Source organism: Monodon monoceros, unplaced genomic scaffold (assembly GCF_005190385.1).
Source record: "Monodon monoceros isolate NGI ecotype Baffin Bay Population unplaced genomic scaffold, NGI_Narwhal_1 Super_Scaffold_18, whole genome shotgun sequence".
Lineage (NCBI taxonomy): Eukaryota > Metazoa > Chordata > Mammalia > Artiodactyla > Monodontidae > Monodon > Monodon monoceros.
The window spans coordinates 27,755,807-27,774,432 of record NW_021703774.1 but is presented as its reverse complement, the minus strand read 5'-3'; the positions used below and the strand labels follow the sequence as shown (position 1 = coordinate 27,774,432).

General features: G+C 36.4%; 1 protein-coding gene across 8 annotated transcripts in view; it reads right to left on the bottom strand.

Annotated features, from left to right (window-relative positions):
• Nucleotides 1-18,626, bottom strand: part of CEP170 (centrosomal protein 170) — a 140,880-nt gene that overhangs the window by 44,216 nt on the left and 78,038 nt on the right. For 5 of the 8 annotated variants that reach the window (XM_029228164.1, XM_029228163.1, XM_029228167.1 and 2 more), the window contains exons 8-10: nucleotides 10,914-11,390; nucleotides 6,894-7,057; nucleotides 6,414-6,707 (exon numbers count right to left, since the gene is read on the bottom strand). In XM_029228164.1, the coding sequence (XP_029083997.1) occupies nucleotides 6,414-6,707; nucleotides 6,894-7,057; nucleotides 10,914-11,390 (935 nt within the window). The remainder of the gene's footprint in view (nucleotides 1-6,413; nucleotides 6,708-6,893; nucleotides 7,058-10,913; nucleotides 11,391-18,626) is intronic. The other 3 variants (XM_029228169.1, XM_029228170.1, XM_029228168.1) reach the window with 1 other exon arrangement.

The following is an 18,626-nucleotide window of genomic DNA, read 5'->3' as shown; positions in this document are numbered from 1 at the left end:
AAACTAGCTAGAGGTAAGTTCTGTAAAGAAAATCAAACATGGTAGTAAGAGGGGAATGCTAGGGCTATTTTAGGTAGGGTGGTTAAAGAAAGCCTCTGAAAGTAAATTATGAGAAGGAGGTAGGCATGCAAAAACAAAACAAAACAAAAAAACCACACAGGGAAGAGCTCATTAGACTAGGGCACAGTAAGTGGAAAGCCCCTTAAAAGCAGGAAAACAAATAAGATCTCATACAATAATAGAGAAAGGAAAACAGGGGTAAACATATTAAATGTTAAGCTTTTGACTGAAAAAAAGGTGAGGGTTCCCTTATGCAGCTTTGGGAATTAATATAGCAGGATAGGGTTTCCTATACCTAAGAAGAACAAGGGGGTGCTAAGAAGGGGAGAGGAGCATTAATCAGAGTGACCAAAAATAAATTCTCCTGATAGAAAAATTTTTTAAAAATTGTTCAGTGAAGAGACCGCAAGAAAGAAGATTAGTATAAGAGGAAGAAAAATCAAGCTGTCATAATTTACCTGTTAAGAACCACTATTTGCTTTGGCCCATTAACTCAGATTATTTCCGGATTGACAGGAAGTAGAAAAAAATGTTAAGTCAAAATCCAAATGCAGCCTCTGTTATCAATGTCCTCTCTTACGACTCAAGCTCTTATTTGATCTCTTATCCTTTAGTTCCCATACATCTTGATTGGGTGTTTGAGTGGACTTTGAACATGCCTCCTTCCTCTGTGTTCTAACTGGCACTCTCTACCTAGATTCTGACTCTGGTTTATCATAGTTCCCTGGCTCTGACTTGGAGCTAATGTAAAATCTTGCTGTGAACTTGAGTTTGGAATATCTCCATTCCAAACTGCTTAAACCTGGATCTAGGTTCTCAGCACGGACTTCCTCTGGGCTGACACACTGCTGTAGATGTTCTTCATTCCATGTTTCCAGTCTTGTTATAGTTCTCCTGGTTCTGCATTTTTCCCTACCACCTGCTGCCTATAGAATCAGCACTGATAGATACAAGGCCCCATGAGGGGAGAGAATATGCTAATAAGAGGTATTTCGGGAGTCAAAACTCAGGAAAGGAGAAGTATCTGGAAGAACTGGTCTATGGTATGAAATTTATGAAGAAGAGAAATACTTTTTCAAAAGAACCTCAAGCCCTCTACAATGACCAATTTTTCCCTTTTCATTTAATATTTAGCCTTCTGTTTTCACTACAAATCTTTCTCATTTAGCTTGAAAGGCTATGAAGCAGCCCTGACAACATCCTCCTCTTCCCTCAGTAGTACTGTGGACGAAGGAGTGGGGAAAGAAGCTGGTACTATGATGGGTTCTCTAGGTATCATAGGGGAGTCAAAGGAGGGAGGTCTAGGGGAGATTATCATTGCAATGGAAGATAATTACCTTTAATCCAGGCAGTTAACAGCACTTTCTTATTATAGCGCATCTCCATGTAAGCTTAGATGTAAAACTTAAGAGTTCTTTATAAATAACAGACATTTGTGTTAATATTATAAAAGGTAAATTTGGGGACAAAGCATAAAATAAGTTTATCTACTGACAAACACACAACACAAAAGTACAAACCAAAATGCTGTAATCCCATAACTTGGGGGTTGGGGTGTGGATATCTCAGCACCTTTTAATTACCTAACAATACAACCAGCACTGAAAAAGATAATAGGATTTCAGCTTGATCATCTCTTTAAAGAGATCATATTTTAACAGTATGCAACTTCTCCTGAGTTAAGATGGAAATATATGTTCTGCTTATCTTCTCTAGACCCAGGAATACAATGTATTTTGGGGAAAAACTGAAAAGGCATTCTAGTACTTATATTTAATATCAGTGTATCATGTAACACTGCTGCTTACTCACTTCTTGAGTAAGTGAGTTTTTGATTCCAAGATACTATTTCCTTTTGGTTTTCCCTTAATCCTCTGTTTGATCCTCCTTTATTCACTCTTATTCCTTTGTCCACCCATACTGGTGTTGCTAATAATTTCATACTTTGCCTCTTCTCACGCTATACATTCTTTCCAAGTTATCTCATCTATTATTTTGCATTCACATCTACTCTCTTATAATTCCAAAACTGTTATTTTAGCCCAGACCTTTATACCTTTCCTAAGATCCAGACCTTTATATCCAACTGACTACTGGACATGTCAGCAGCTTTTTAATCGCCTTCTCTGCTTCCAGCCTTTCCAATTTTCAATCCATTCTTCACACTTATGACAGTGATTTGCACATCACTGCCAGATTTAAAAGTTTTCAATGATTCACCACTGCCTTTAGCATTAAAAAATCTAAAGTTCTTAGTATGATATGTAGGGGCCTTCAAGATCTAGTCCAATCTCATCTCTCTAAAAGTAACTGTGGTCCTCTGAACAAGTCCTCTACCCTCCTGTGCTTTTGAAAAGGTTGCTCCATATTTTTGGAAAACCCTCCTTGACCATACCTGTTAAAGGATTAATTCCACGTTTCAAAATGAGCTCAGTTGGCAATTAAATTCAATATTTATTGAGGACATTTTATATACCAGGCACTAGGTTCCTGCAGTCATGAAGTTTATATTCTTGTGTGCAGATGCACGTGTGTGTGTGTGTTATAGGGGAGTGGGGAGGCAAATAAATAAATAGGAAACTATCAACTGGTTACAAAGCTTATGATTAAAATGAAACAAGCTGATTTGACAGTGACTAGGGGAGGTTTCCTTAGATTGGATAGCTAAAGACTTCTCTGAGGAAAAGATATTTAACCTGAGATCCCCTCACGTAAGCTATTGGGTACCCTTCCTTGAACAGTTTGTTTATCAAAGCATTCATCATACCATTTTTAATTCGTATGTTTTTACTTGTGTATTTCCGTCCCTCCACATACTTAGTTATTGAGGGGAAGAACTCCGTCTTTTCAATTTCAATCTCGCTCTCCTAACACAAAGCCTGGCACATGGTTGATGTTGAATAAAGGTTGATAAAAGTATAAATTAATGAAATAAACTAGCTCTCAAATAAGGGAGTAAAAAGGGAAAGAGACCACATTTTTTCAGGACCAAACAACAATTAAATTCAGATGGGCAACAGCTGATGGTCCCAACTTCCATCCCACACACCCTAACTTCAAAAGGGAGAAAATGGATGACAGAGCTTACCCAAGCAATTTGATATGACGCTTGAATCTACTCCCATCCTCCCAAAGTCCTTCTTATGCCTTGATTCTGACTATTTTTGGTCTTTGTTTTCTTCATGCCCACAGGTTACCTCATTTTCTTCAGACATTTGTTTCCCCAGAGCCTGACTTCAGTTAGCCTGAATCTGACCTCTAGCTTTAACCACAGCTAGTAGAATCTCGGCTCTTTTTCTTTGGTATTCACAAGATAATGTAGTGATTCTTGTTTTTCCCTAGACTTACGGTCTTAGCTTTGTTTTCTGGTTTATACAAACCAAGAATGACTCTGAATTATCTACTTAGTCACATCCTGACATTATTCCCTTAAATGAATCCTGCTTTAAAATCTTGGTTTCCTTTATCCATAGTGTGACCGTATAATTCGTCATTGAAACTGGGGCTCTTTTTGAAAATGAAAAAAACATGCTTATGATAATTATAGACAGCGGGTATACACAAGGTTTTGCGGTCCCTCTCTCTATCCAGCAGTTTACTTTTAAAGAGTCTCATCTGCAACAGTGACTTCTTCTTGGCTTTCTGCTATTCTGGCCAGGCTATTCCCTTGCACTGTACCTTCCACTTGAGCTTCAGATTTGGCCCTTTCAATGCTGAGGAACTTTTCAGGATTAATCAATACCTAGTGTAGAGATTCATATGTGGAAACTCCTAGTAAGGGTAATAACATAGCTAACATTTATAGACCTTTCACTATAAGATAGGCATTGTAATAAGACTTTTATATATTTTACTGCATTCTTTTCATAACCTAGTGAAATCTCCTCCAGTTTATTAAAAAAATAAACACAGGCTTAAAGATGTTAGTTTACTCGAGTTTACTCAATGTACTTATATCTAGTACATGTAGGGTTTGCACTTAATCTCAAATCTGTCTGCCTGCAAGTGTTCACTTTCTTAAATACTACAATATAACCCCTCACTGTAAGATCTTTTACTAGAGAAAACATCAATAATTATGAATGAAATATCCATAAACCAAACAAAGGTATAACAGGATAAAATTAATATAATCTGAATTTTAAAACTTCTTAGCATTCTTTTTTTTTTCAAAACCTATCCTTTTATTTTCTATTTGACAGTATTTTAAATAGCACTATACTTGTTCTCAATAACCAGAGGAAAAATTATAAACTTTATAATAATCTGACAGAAATGTCATTATTGATTCTCAATGATGAAAGTAATTCGAAATCACCAAGAGTCATTTTCTATTGTTACCACCGTGTTCTTAGATTTCCTTTAATATAATCAGAAAAATCACTTTATCTGTTTTTTAATTGCTTTATTTCGCTTATTAACAACTTTCATAACATCTATTTCCTAAATTAATGGGTCTCCAAAAGTTTGGAAGTCTATACCCCAACAGTAAAAAATTCTGATCATGTGCTCCTCAATAAATGGATATTAGAAATTACATACATACGCTACAGAACACATTCCTAAATAGAAATAAAAACTATGAAATTAAAAGTAAACATAGGGCTTCCCTGTTGGTGCAGTGGTTAAGAATCTGCCTGCCAATGCAGGGGACACAGGTTCGAGCCCTGGTCTGGGAAGATCCCACGTGCCACAGAGCAACTAAGCCCATGCGCCACAACTACTGGGCCTGCGCTCTAGAGCCCATGCTCCACAACAAGAGAAGCCACCGCAACGGGAAGCCCGCGCACAACAAAGAGTAGCCCCTGCTCACCACAGCTAGGGAAAGCCCGTGGGCAGCAACGAAGACCCAATGCAGCCAAAAACAAATAAATTAATTAAAAAAGAAAAGTAAACATAAATCCAGGGCTTCCCTGGTGGCGGAGTGGTTAAGAATCTGCTTGCCAATGCAGGGGACATGGGTTCGAGCCCTGGCCCGGGAAGATCCCACATGCCATGGAGCAACTAAGCCTAAAGACAACTGTTGCTAATTACCAACATGGAAAAAAAGAAAACTACATTTAATAACTAAATCAAGAGCAGGGATGTGAGTGGTATATATTTATTTATTTTAGCACAGACTACTAGGCCTGTGCTCTAGAGTCCGCGAGCCATAACTACTGAGCCCGCGTGCAACAACTACTGAAGCCTGTGTGCCTAGAGCCCATGCTCTGCAACAAGAGAAGCCACCGCAACGAGAAGCCCGCGCACCGCAACCAAGAGTAGCCCCTGCTCGCCGCAACTAGAGAAAGCCCGCGCGCAGAAACGAAGGCCCAATGCAGCCAAAAATAAATAAAATAAATAAATTTATATATATAAAAAAAGTAAACCTAAGTCCTAATAATTTTCCTGTATCCCAAAGGGTTATTTACCTCGTCTGCTCTCTAAAAGACCACTCTGTAAACTCATCATCTGAACTAGTGCATCTCAAATGTTAATGTGCATATGAACCCTGCTTTTAAGCAGATTCTGATTCAGTATGGTTAAGATGGGCCTGAGATTTTGTACTTCTAACAAGCTCCCTAATGACGCTAATGCTGCTCATGTGCTGAGTAACAAGAACTTGAACAAGGGATTAATGTTTAGCCAAATTTATGTTTCTATCTTCCAGGGGATAAAATATACAGCTGATTCTAAAGTCAACCTTCCATTACTGGGAGCAAAACTACTTTTTAAACCATACAACAATCATTATACACATTAACCAATAACATCAAAAAACAAATCTGAAATGTAAATAATCATCATGACTAGGTATATACTTGGTTAAACTCAGAGTATCATAAACACATTGATTTTGTTTTTATACACTTTTCTATCACCACAGACAGCACTTAATAGAAATTAAGAGAAGAAACTAAGGAAAAAGAACAAAATTGATTAAAACATGTATTTTCATCTGCTTCCAAAATGAAATTAGTAGGCAGGAAACCTTTGTTTATTATCAGTTAATGTTCATGTTTATATTAACAGAGTCATAGCAATCTGGCTTTGATTTTTAGTTTTTAAATAAATGCAAAGTGAGAATGGCCAAAGTATAGCATTTGAAAAGTCAATCTTAAATTTATACAACTTTAAAAGGTCCAATCAGCTTATACGTACAGGACTTTACATATGAAACTCGGGCAAATTCAGAATATAAGCAGAATAAAATCAGAAAGCATTTTGGTCTTATTGTTAGTCTTGCAGTTCCCTAACAAAATCCTAAAGTTTCAAGATACTGACTACATGAGAACATTTTATACTCTCTAGTAATTTCCAATAGTGATACACCACGAGAAAACTAATATCATACCCAAATTTCAATTATTTACCTTGTCAATCATTTTTCTTGCTTCCACTTCCTCACTGTTGGGATTCTCTAACTCAATGGTATAAGTACCCTTGTCACTTTGGTCATCGTCATTATCCTTTTCAGAAGCAGCAGAAGTAGCTTGATTTTTTAACATTTTATCCATCTCCTGGCTTGGTCTGTGCCCCAGACTCCCTGAACTTCTTAATAATGCAGTTTGTAGGAAGGGAATTGACACCGATGGCTCCTCTGATTTCTGTTTTAACAATTTCCCATGTGGAACACCATGCCCCCCTCTGTGGTGCGCAGAGCTAGTCTGTAAAGACAAAGAAACCACTTTGGCATCTGCTGTTGGAGATTTTGTTTTTTCAAGTTTTGTATGTGGTGCTGAATAAGTAGTTTCCTGACACAAGATTCCCGTACTGTGAGTAAAAGAATATGACCTTCTTTGTCTGGGACTGTCTTCATCAAAGAATGCAATCATAAAAGCAGTGTGACTTACAACAGCTTGGTCTTGATGCTTTTCAGTAGCCTGGGCCTTCTGTAGCTTTTTCTGTTCTGAATGGTGGCGCCTTAAGTGTTCCTCAAGAGTTGCACGTTTGCTACAGCGCCTGTGAGCCCCAGCATTTTCTGAGTCGCTTTGTGTACCATCATCATGTTTATTTCCTGGACACAAAAAAAGAAACCGCATAATAGAGAAGGAAAAAATCCCATGTAGAAAATTAGAAGCACATACAAAAGTGCTGCTTGTTTTGCCCCCTCCCCCTTTTCAATCAAAAGTCATATGTTCTTTTCAGTAACAGGCTCGGCAAACTTCCCTCAATTGCAATGCTTACATTCAAATTTTATCAACCAACAATGAGTCCTTTATAAACAACTGAATAGGATTACTTTTCTTTCTCCAAATTTTAACTTTATAATGGTTCACCAGTGCCTTAACAGATAAGCAATGCTATATCTCTGTGACAGTCTGTATTTATAACATTAAACATTAATCCTGGCTTTAAACCTTATACCTTTTTAAGCAATCAAAAATTTATTTTTAGCATTAGAGGGAAAAAGACAGAAAAAAGTGTGATGCCACTGAGGTGCTTATCATTACATAGGAAAAGAGAATGCAAATGCCATAAAAATGTGATGAAACTTAACTTTCAGTGACGTTCAAAACTTCCAAAAATATAGCATACCTTGCCTTTTTAATATAAAAATGCAAATTTGTAGTTTCCACCAATTATTGTATAATTCTTTACAAACCTCTTTCTAGCTATGAGAATTTTCGCAATTTTGCATGTGTGCTCATTTAAACTCTGGTGGCTTCAGCGAGTTAAAGAAAGCATCCTAAAAGGCCTAGCATGGAAAAGCGCAGTCTATGAAATCCTACATAAATCTACCAGACAAATGGCATGGTGCTAAATATAACTAGATAAAAATATGTCTTCTCTGTTAAGCATATAGAGCGAGTGAAGTTAGAATACTGTAGCTGAATTGTGAAAACATCAGCTTCCTACCAGAGGTTTTTTTGTTACCCTTCATAGTTCTACTAGGGATTAAATGTGAAACTTTATAAAAATTACTTGATTTTTCACTGATTCAGAATTCTTATTATCTAAATAATAAGTATACTAGAAGAAATAATCAAATGACAATTATTATATTATTATAGCATGAATTTAATGGAAAGTCAAGAGTTATTCTATGCATGTTTTAGATTGAATCACAAATGAGGGCTGAATCACAAATGAGGGCTTAAATGATAGCTCTTTAGAAGAAAGCTATAAATTACTCCAGTCAACCACGTGTATTCCAATATTTCCAGGACTAAATCTGAAAATCTTTCTTCAAACTAGCAACTACTGAAAATGCAACCTGAAAGGAAAAAAATGGTGTTTAATTTAATTAATGGAATTCGTGCCTTGGTAATTAAGCTAGGAATCAGGGATAGGCAGATGGAATGCAGAACCAAACAAAACTACTAGTTCAAATACAAAACTCATTAAAAACAGGACACTGTACAACCTATTTCATGTTGCACTGGATGCACTGAAAAGGAATCCAGTTTGTGAGAGCTGTAAATAACTAAACTCCCATATTTCATGTGTAGTAAGACCAGATAACCCATATTACACACATATACAATATGATAATGCCATCTTTACAGAATTTAGTTCTTATAACACCATACAAAAATTTGGCACTTATTTGGCATCAGGTCCTTTCAGTATCTTTTCTTTAAGTTATAGGTTAAAAATTCTCTATAGATTAGCCATTTTCTTTTTTCAAAAATTATTATTCTTTTTGCATTTCTCAGTGTTATACAAGATAACACATCTGATTAGAACTGCAATTTCTGTTCTTACTTAACAACAACAAAAAATCACTTGGAACTGTTCTTAACAAGATTCTGTTTTGTCTATTATTAATCAGGCATTAATATGTTGAAGTTCTTTCAGCATTTAAAAAATTTTTTTTGCGGTACACGGACCTCTCACTGTTGTGGCCTCTCCCGTTGCGGAGCAAAGGCTCCGGATGCGCAGGCTCAGTGGCCATGGCTCACGGGCCCAGCCGCTCTGCGGAATGTGGGATCTTCCCGGACCGGGGCACGAACCCGTGTCCCCTGCATTGGCAGGCGGACTCTCAACCACTGCGCCACCAGGGAAGCCCACTTTCAGTATTTTTAAGGGTAGATTAGCTGTACCTAGTCGGGAGTTGTGGCCAAAAAAAGTTGCAACTCTCCTAAAGGGTAAAAGTGTATGGGATTTGTGAACATTATTTTCTTTAACTGTCCCAAAGCGCGTGCACTCCACTCTTGCAGGAGCAAAGCTGTTTTGTTTTGCCTACTTTCAAGTTTTTGACTAAACAGTTGCTGAAAGTCTATTATTAAAGTACAGTTATAATAAAAGGGTGTAATAAAAGTTTTTTGTTTTTCATTTGTTTTCTTTTTTTTTTTGCCACACTGAGTGGCATGCAGGATCTTAGTTCCCCCACCAGGGATGGAACCCGTGCCCCCTGCAGTGGAAGCACGAAGTCTTAACCACTGGAACTCCAGGGAAGTCCCATAAAGGTACTTTTTAATGGTGGCTTTTAAAAGGGTATTTTAGCTCATTTTTGTACATTTATTAAGGGTGGTCTAAAAAAGACGATGTCGTTTCTAAATTTTCAAAGTTCACACTACTTTTTACATTATATGAGGATATCAGTATTATTTTATTCAATGCATAAAAATGATCAATTTACAAATGGGTAGCTTTCATTTGTGAGCTTTAACCTATATATATCAATACAGATATAGGTCTCAATTATATATTTGTTATTATCTAGTAGGAGTAAAGACAACAATCACCTGTTAAAAGTTCATATGCCAGGTAATAATTGCTTATGATTATAATTAAATATAGAAATAGGCCCTGACAAAGAATTAGGTAATCACACCATCTCACTACCCTGAAATGCCTTAGAAGTAAATCAGAAATAGGTATTTCTTCATTAGCTGAACAGAATCCCAAGCCATAAAGTACAGGTTAAACCAGGGTCAGTCTTGTCAATGATAGTGAAGCCATTCATTGTTTATTCCAATTACTGAGTACCTATCACATACTCAAGCCCCAGGAAAGAGATATAAGGTAAGTAAATATATAATCTCTGACCTCAACGAGTGTTCTTTTAAAGCTCTTTAACTTTTTGTATAGTAACAGAATGGTCAGATTAACATGCAATCTTTTCCCTTACAGACAGCTTGTTGAATAAAATTAAGATAGAGTAACATAAAACTGTATTCAGAAAATTCTAAATTAATTTAATTAGCAAAATCAATGGAAAAAATGATCAGTTGATACTTCGATGTACAGGTGTAAAGAAAGAATTTACTAACTTTCGTCAAGTATTATACTAATAAAACACATATAATAATTATTTCACAAATAAACGTTCAACTACAATTTTTATAAAAGTCTTACTAGTGAAAAAATTCTTAACTCAATTAATTCCCAATATTTCTAAACAAAAAAATTTTTGTTTCATGACATGAGTAACCTGAGAAGAGTTTGAAACACTCTACCAACAATGTGACTATATTACCAAAGTAGAACTGTCAGCCCATTAGCCAATGGCTTAAAACTTTCAAAATCTACATACTGCTATTTTACAGGAAGCACATAATAGAGAACAGAATTGAATATATCTTTTCCTGAAGTCAAGAAAATGATGAGAACTGCCTTCTAGGGAATTCCACTGGTGAAATGAATGAATCTTTTATTTCCATAAGAAAAAGAAACATATTTAATGGCATACATACAAATTTACAAAACCAATCTGGTTTTGGCAAGAAAATGAAGGCAGACTGTTTTGAATGAGTAAGTTGGATGTGGGCAGTTTGGCTGGCTTTTGAGCTTTAAAATCAAATATAAACCTTCAAAAATGCAGAAGCTTTATACCATATAATTGTTTATCTAATAGTAGGTTGGTAACTGTGAAGACTGAACTTTACCATAAAATAGCAAGTTCTAAAATGATCAATTCACTTTACCTTTCAACCTTTTTAAGTAAACTGGAACATCACTTTTAATACTTTTGGAATCCTCTTCTGATCTTTCCCATACCATCTGAGGAGGGTTGTTCTGTGCTAGCCAGTCAGCTACTTTGTTTTCTGGTGCCATCATTCCAGTTTGAATCCCTGGCAGGTCTTGAGTTCCAGGAGAAGACTTCTTTGATTTGTGGCGCTGATCAGAAGTAAATTTTGTCACATGATCTCTAATAGTTACTTTCCCTGGGGTACTGTCATCAAATTCAATGGTAAATGAAGCATGCCCTGCACCTGTTGTATGAGAACTTGGTGTGTCTTTTGTTGGGATTTCATGAATAGTGCTCTCTGTTATTTGTGATGGTTGCTGAAATTCTTTTGTAGGGATTTCAAAATAACTTGGTTCCCTACAGAAAGGAAAAAGTACTTCTTCATTTGCAGCTGCAGATTGTTCCTCAACTTGCTTGGCATCTATGCTGCACCCTAATAAGAAAAATAAGAGAAAATTCAAAATATTTGGAAGCTTCTAGCACTTGAAGGAGTACAGTAATGGCCACTTGTGTTATTCCATGGAAATCAGAAGGCAGATCATAGTCTGGATGAAAAAGAATGGCAAATGTCACAGAAGAGAAATAATTCTGATTATAAATGTAGCATTCAGTTACCAATAGGAGATGCAAGATAAGCAGCCAGTGGCAAAGGATAGCAAAGCAGTTAAGAGATGAACCTTGCATGGCTAGGTCCATATTTTTTCCAACTTGGATCCAGAAATCATCAAAGTACAAAAGAACTGAAATCAAATGGAGATGGATATGCATGTTCAATGTACATATACAGAGAGATAGAAAAAAATATAAACTTCCTTATCAAGTATAAGGAGGATGAAATATCTGAAATATCTATGAAAACAAGTAAATTTCCAAAGGAGAAGAGGTGCTCAAATGAAGAAAGAAACATGACGTCAATATGTAATCAATGTTCTGGACATAATGATTCCACTTACCATTCTTCACCATCACATTCAGAGACATTACTTTTAGAAGGACAAAAATAATATTACCAATGTGTGATCCTTATAAGAAAATAGATACATTTTATAAAGAATGAAAGAATTAGTAAAGATAAAACATGTGGTTTGCTTGTGGCATTGCAATCCAAGCAGCAGTATGAAAACAAGTAAGTTAAAAATAGACAATTCAGTTGCCAGCCAATTAATTCCAAAAGGAAATTCAGGTACATTTCTATACAGCAGAATACATCCAAGTGTCAAAATCAGTGGAGGAAAGCTGAATTATAAATCTCAGATCAACAAGAGCTGGCATAAGTAAGCAACTCTGGAACACTATTCCTCTGTTGCCTCAGGGACAAATATGAAGGCATAAAAACAAATGCATTTATATATAAAATATGTGAAGGCACATAAATGAAAATGATAACTGAAATGCTTTAAATCTGTTATCAGATACTGCAAATGCAAAAAGAATTTAAAGATTAAACTGCCCTGTTTTTCAGGAAACAAAAGAACTATTATCAAGATGGTAACACATATATATGGAATTTAAGAAAAAAAAATGTCATAAAGAACCTAGGGGTAAGACAGGAACAAAGACACAGACCTACTAGAAAATGGACTTGGGGATATGGGGAGGGGGAAGGGTGAGCTGTGACAGAGCGAGAGAGAGGCATGGACACATATACACTACCAGGCGTGGGGTAGATAGCTAGTGGGAAGCAGCCGCGTGGTACAGGGAGACCAGCTCGGTGCTTTGTGACCACCTGGAGGGGTGGGATAGGGAGGGTGGGAGGGAGGGAGATGCGGGAGGGAAGAGATATGGGAACATATGTATATGTATAACTGACTCACTTTGTTATAAAAACAAACTAACACACCATTGTAAAGCAATTATACTCCAATAAAGATGTAAAAAAACAAACAAACAAAAAAAAACGATGGTAAAGAGTGAATTCAAATGAAAAATATTTCCCTAAAGCTCAAAAAAGCATTCCTTTTAAAAAGAGATTGACAGAAACACCATTTGCAGATAACTTATTAGGAAGGAAAGGCAATATGGGGGGGACGAGGTTGTTTCTAATCATTTTCTAATTAAGTGAAGTATTGGTCTTGACACATTTTTTCAAATATCAAATACGAATGGGATTCTTCAGGTGCTATAATCAGTTTCTTAGCAATAGGGTGAATATGAAATAGTCATAAAGCTGTTTGCTTTTACGTTACAGAAGAATAGGACAGCAACATCTCTGTAGTCAAATGTGTGGCATAGGGTATTAGAAGACATCAAGTTCCACTTCCAAAAAAAAAAAAAAACAGTGAAAGCAAATTACACAGACAGTAAATAGAATATATAACAAAAACAATGTTCAACATAAAAATTATCCTTTTCAAAATCTACTTTTTCTCACTACTGAAAATGAAAAAAGTGTATCAAAAACACTCTGCACTATGAAAGCAATAATTCTACACACTTTCTGGAGGAAGAGCATATACAGGATTCTTAATAACCTAAGTCACGTTTTAAAAATTTCTTTATTACAGAGTTCATTTATCTTTTCCTTAAAGTATCCACTTGAGTGTTTACTCTGAAGGCCTGTCACTTAAAATTTCCATGAGAGTAATATGCATTAACTACTTTACATATATTAATAAACTCATTAATGTTTTTATTTTTTCAACATTGATTTATTTACTATGTCCTGTACTTGATCAATTTCATACAGTACAACTGGTTTACAAACATATCCTACTGGCTCTGATGCTTGCTCAACTTTGGTAAGTGATTTCTTGCAATTTTCAGTACCTTTAGGAGAATCTACTTTACTATTCATCTCCTAATAGTCACTTTTCAGCTGTATTCTATTCAGAATCAAACCTGTTAGACCTGCCTTCTGCTGACTTCTCAGCTTCCGTTCTATCCTTCTTGGATGGCCGTGTGGCTGACAGGGTCTTGGCGCTCAGCCGGGTGTCAGACCTGAGCCTCTGAGGTGGGAGAGCTGAGTTCAGGACATCAGACCACCAGAGACGTCCTGGCCCCACATAAAATCAATCGGTGAGAGCTCTCCCAGAGATTTCCATCTCAATGCTAAGACTCAGCTCCATTCAATGACCAGCAAGCTCCAGTGCTGGATACCCTATGCCAAACAGCTAGCAAGACAGGAACACATCCCCATCCATTAGCAGAGAGGCTGCCTAAAATCATAATAAGGTCACAGGCACCCCAAAACACACCACTGGACGCAGTCCTGTCCACCAGAAAGACAAGATCCAGCCTCATCCACCAGAACACAGGCACCATTCCCCTGCACCAGGAAGCCTACACAACCCACTGAACCAACCATACCCACTGGGGGCAGACACCAAAAACAATGGGAACTACGAACCTGCAGCCTGAGAAAAGGAGACACCAAACACAGTAAGTTAAGCAAAATGAGAAGACAGAGGAATACGCAGCAGATGAAGGAGCAAGGTAAAAACCCACCAGACCTAACAAGTGAAGAGGAAATAGGCAGTCTACCTGAAAAAGAATTCAGAGTAATGATAGTAAAGATGATCCAAAATCTTGGAAATTGAATGGAGAAAATACAGGAAACGTTTAATAAGGACCTAGGAGACCTAAGGAGCAAACAAACAATGATGAACAACACAATAAATGAAATTAAAAATTCTGTATAAGGAATCAATAGCAGAAACTGAGGCAGAAGAACAGATAAGTGAGCTGGAAGATAAATTAGTGGATATAACTACCGCAGAGCAGAATAAAGAAAAAAGAATGAAAAGAACTGAGGACAGTCTCAGAGACCTCTGGGACAACATTAAACACACCAACATTCGAATTATAGGGGTCCCAGAAGAAGAAGAGAAAAAGAAAGGAACTGAGAAAACAATTGAAGAGATTATAGTTGGAAACTTCCCTAATATGGGAATGGAAATAGTTAATCAAATCCAGGAAGCACAGAGACTCCCATACAGGAGAAATCCAAGGAGAAACATGCCAAGACACATATTAATCAAACTATCAAAGATTAAATACATAGAAAAAATACTGAAAGCAGCAAGGGAAAAACAACAAATAACATACAAGGGAATCCCCATAAGGTTAACAGCCGATGTTTCAGCAGAAACTCTGCAAGCCAGAAGGGAGAAGCAGGACATACTTAAAGTGATGAAGGGGAAAAACCTACAACCAAGATTACTCTACCTAGCAAGGATTTCATTCAGATTCAACAGAGAAATTAAAACCTTTACAGACAAGCAAAAGCTAAGAGAATTCAGCACCACCAAACCAGCTTTACAACAAATGTTAAAGGAATTTCTCTAGGCAGGAAACACAAGAGAAGGAAAAGAGCTACAATAACAAAGCAAAAACAATTAAGAAAATGGGAATAGGAACATACATATCAACAATTACCTTAAATATAAATGGATTAAATGCTCCAACCAAAAGACACAAACTGGATGAATGGATACAAAAACAAGACCCGTATATATGCTGTCTAAAGAGACCCACTTCAGACCTAGGAAAATGTACAGACTGAAAGAGAGGGGATGGAAAAAGATATTCCATGCAAATGGAAATCAAAAGAAAGCTGCAGTAGCAATTCTCATATCAGACAAAATAGACTTTAAAATAAAGACTATTACAAGAGACAAAGAAGACACATAATGATCAAGGGATCAATCCAAGAGGAAGATATAACAATTGTAAATATTTATGCACCCAACATAGGAGCACCTCAATACACAGGCAATTGCTAACAGCCATAAAAGGGGAAATCGACAGTAACACAATCTTAGTAGGGAACTGTAACACCCCACTTTCACCAATGGACAGATCAACCAAAATGAAAATAAATAAGAAAATACAAGCTTTAAATGATACATTAAACAAGACGGATTTAATTGATATTTATAGGACATTCCATCCAAAAGCAACAGAATACACTTTCTTCTCAAGTGCTCATGGAACATTCTCCATGACAGATCATATCTTGGGTCACAAATCAAGCCTTGGTAACTTTAAGAAAATGGAAATAATATCAAGTATCTTTTCTGACCACAGTGCTATGAGACTAGATATCAATTACAGGAAAAAAACTGTAAAACTACTAACACATGGAGGCTAAACAATACGCTATTAAACAACCAAGAGATCACTGAACAAATCAGAGAGGAAATCACAAAATACATAAAAACAAGTGATAATGAAAACATGATGATCAAAAACCTATGGGATGCAGCAAAGGCAGTTCTAAGAAGGAAGTTTATAGCGATACAATCCTACCTCATGAAACAAGAAACATCTCAAATAAACAACCTAAACTTACAACTAAAGTAATCAGAGAAAGAAGAACAAAAAACCCCCAAAGTTAGTAGAAGGAAAGAAATAATAAATATCAGATCAGAAATAAATGAAAAAGAAATGAAGGAAATGATAGCAAAGATCAATAAAACTAAAAGCTGGTTCTTTGAGAAGATAAACAAAATTGATAAACCATTAGACAGACGCATCGAGAAAAAAAGGGAGAAGACTCAAATCAGCAGAATTAGAAATGAAAAAGGAGAAGTAACAACTGACACTCCAGAAATACAAAGGATCATGAGCGATTACTACAAGCAACACTATGCCAATAAAATGGATAACCTGGAAGAAATGGACAAATTCTTAGAAATGCACCACCTGCCGAGACTGAACCAGGAAGATATAGAAAATATAAGCAGACCAATCACAAACACTGAAATTGAAACTGTGATTAAAAATCATCCAACAAACAAAAGCCCAGGGCCAGATGGCTTCACAGGCGAATTCTATCAAACATTTACAGAAGAGCTAACCCCTGTCCTACTCAAACTCTTCCAAGATATACTAGAGGGAGGAACACTCCCAAACTCATTCTACGAGGGCACTGTCACCCAGATACCAAAAGCAGACAAAGATGTCACAAAAAAAGGAAATGACAAGCCAATATCACTGATGAACATAGATGCAAAAATCCTCAACAAAATACTAGCAAACAGAATCCAACAGCACATTAAAAGGATCATACACCATTATCAAGTGGGGTTTATCCCAAGAATGCAAGGACTCTTCAATATATGCAAATCAATCAATGTGATAAACCATATTAACAAACTGAAGCAGAAAAACCATATGATCATCCCAGCAGATGCAGGAAAAAGCTTTCGACAAAATTCAACACACATTTATGATAAAAACTCTGAAGAAAGTGGGCATAGAGGGAACTTACCTCAACATAATAAAGTCCATATATGACAAACCCACAGCCAACACTGTTCTCAGTGGTGAAAAACTGAAACCATTTCCTCTAAGATCAGGAACAAGACAAGGTTGCCCACTCTCACCACTATTATTCAACATAGTTATGGAAATTTTAGCTACAGCAATTAGAGAAGAAAAAGAAATAAAAGGAATCCAAATCAGAAAAGAAGTAAAACTGTCAGTTTGCAGATGAGATGATACTATACACTGAAAATCATAAAGATGCTACTAGAAAACTACTAGAGCTAATCAATGAATTTGGTAAAGTAGCAGGATACAACATTAAGGCACAGAAATCACTTATATTCCTATACACTAATGATGAAAAATCTGAAAGAGAAATTAAGGAAACACTCCCATTGCAACTTACCATTGCAACAAAAAGAATAAAATAGCTAGGAATAAACCTACCTAAGGAAACAAAAGACCTGTATGCAGAAAACTATAAGACACTGATGAAAGAAATTAAAGATGGCACAAACAGATGGAGAGATATACCATGTTCTTGGACTGGAGAGGTCAAAATTGTGAAAATGACTCTACTACCCAAAGTAATCTACAGATTCAATGCCATCCCTATCAAACTAGCAATGGCATTTTTCACAGAATTAGAATAAAAAATCTCACAATTTGTGTGGAAACACAAAAGACCCCGAAGAGCCAAAGCAATCTTGAGAAAGAAAAACAGAGCTGGAGGAATCAGGCTCCCTTAATTCAGACTATACTACAAAGCTACAGTCATCAAGACAGTATGGTACTGGCACAAAAACAGAAATATAGATCAATGGAACAGGATAGAAAGCCCAGAGATAAACGCACGCACATATGGTCACCTTATCTTTCATAAAGGAGGCAAGAATATACAATGGAGAAAAGACAGCCTCTTCAATATGTGGTGCTGGGAAATCTAGATAGCTACATGTGAAAGAATGAAATTAGAGCACTCCCTAACACATACACAAAAATAAACTCAAAATGCATTAAAGACCTAAATGTAAGGCCAGACACTATCAAACTCTTAGAGGAAAACATAGAACACACTATGACATACTATGACATAAATCACAGCAAGATTTCCATTCCTAGAGAAATGGAAATAAAAACAAAAACACACAACTGGGACCTAACGAAACTTAAAAGCTTTTGCACTGCAAAGGCAACCGTAAACAAGATGTAAAGACAACCCTTAGAATGGGAGAAAATATTTGCAAATGAAGCAACTGACAAAGCATTATCTCCAAAATATACAAGCAGCTCACACAGCTCAATACCAAAAAAACAAAGAACCCAATCCAAAAAAGGGCAGAAGACCTAAATAGGCATCTCTCCAAAGAAGATATACAGATTGCCAACAAACACATGAAAGGATGCTCAGCATCAGTAATCATTAGAGAAATGCAAATCAAAACCACAATGCGGTATCACC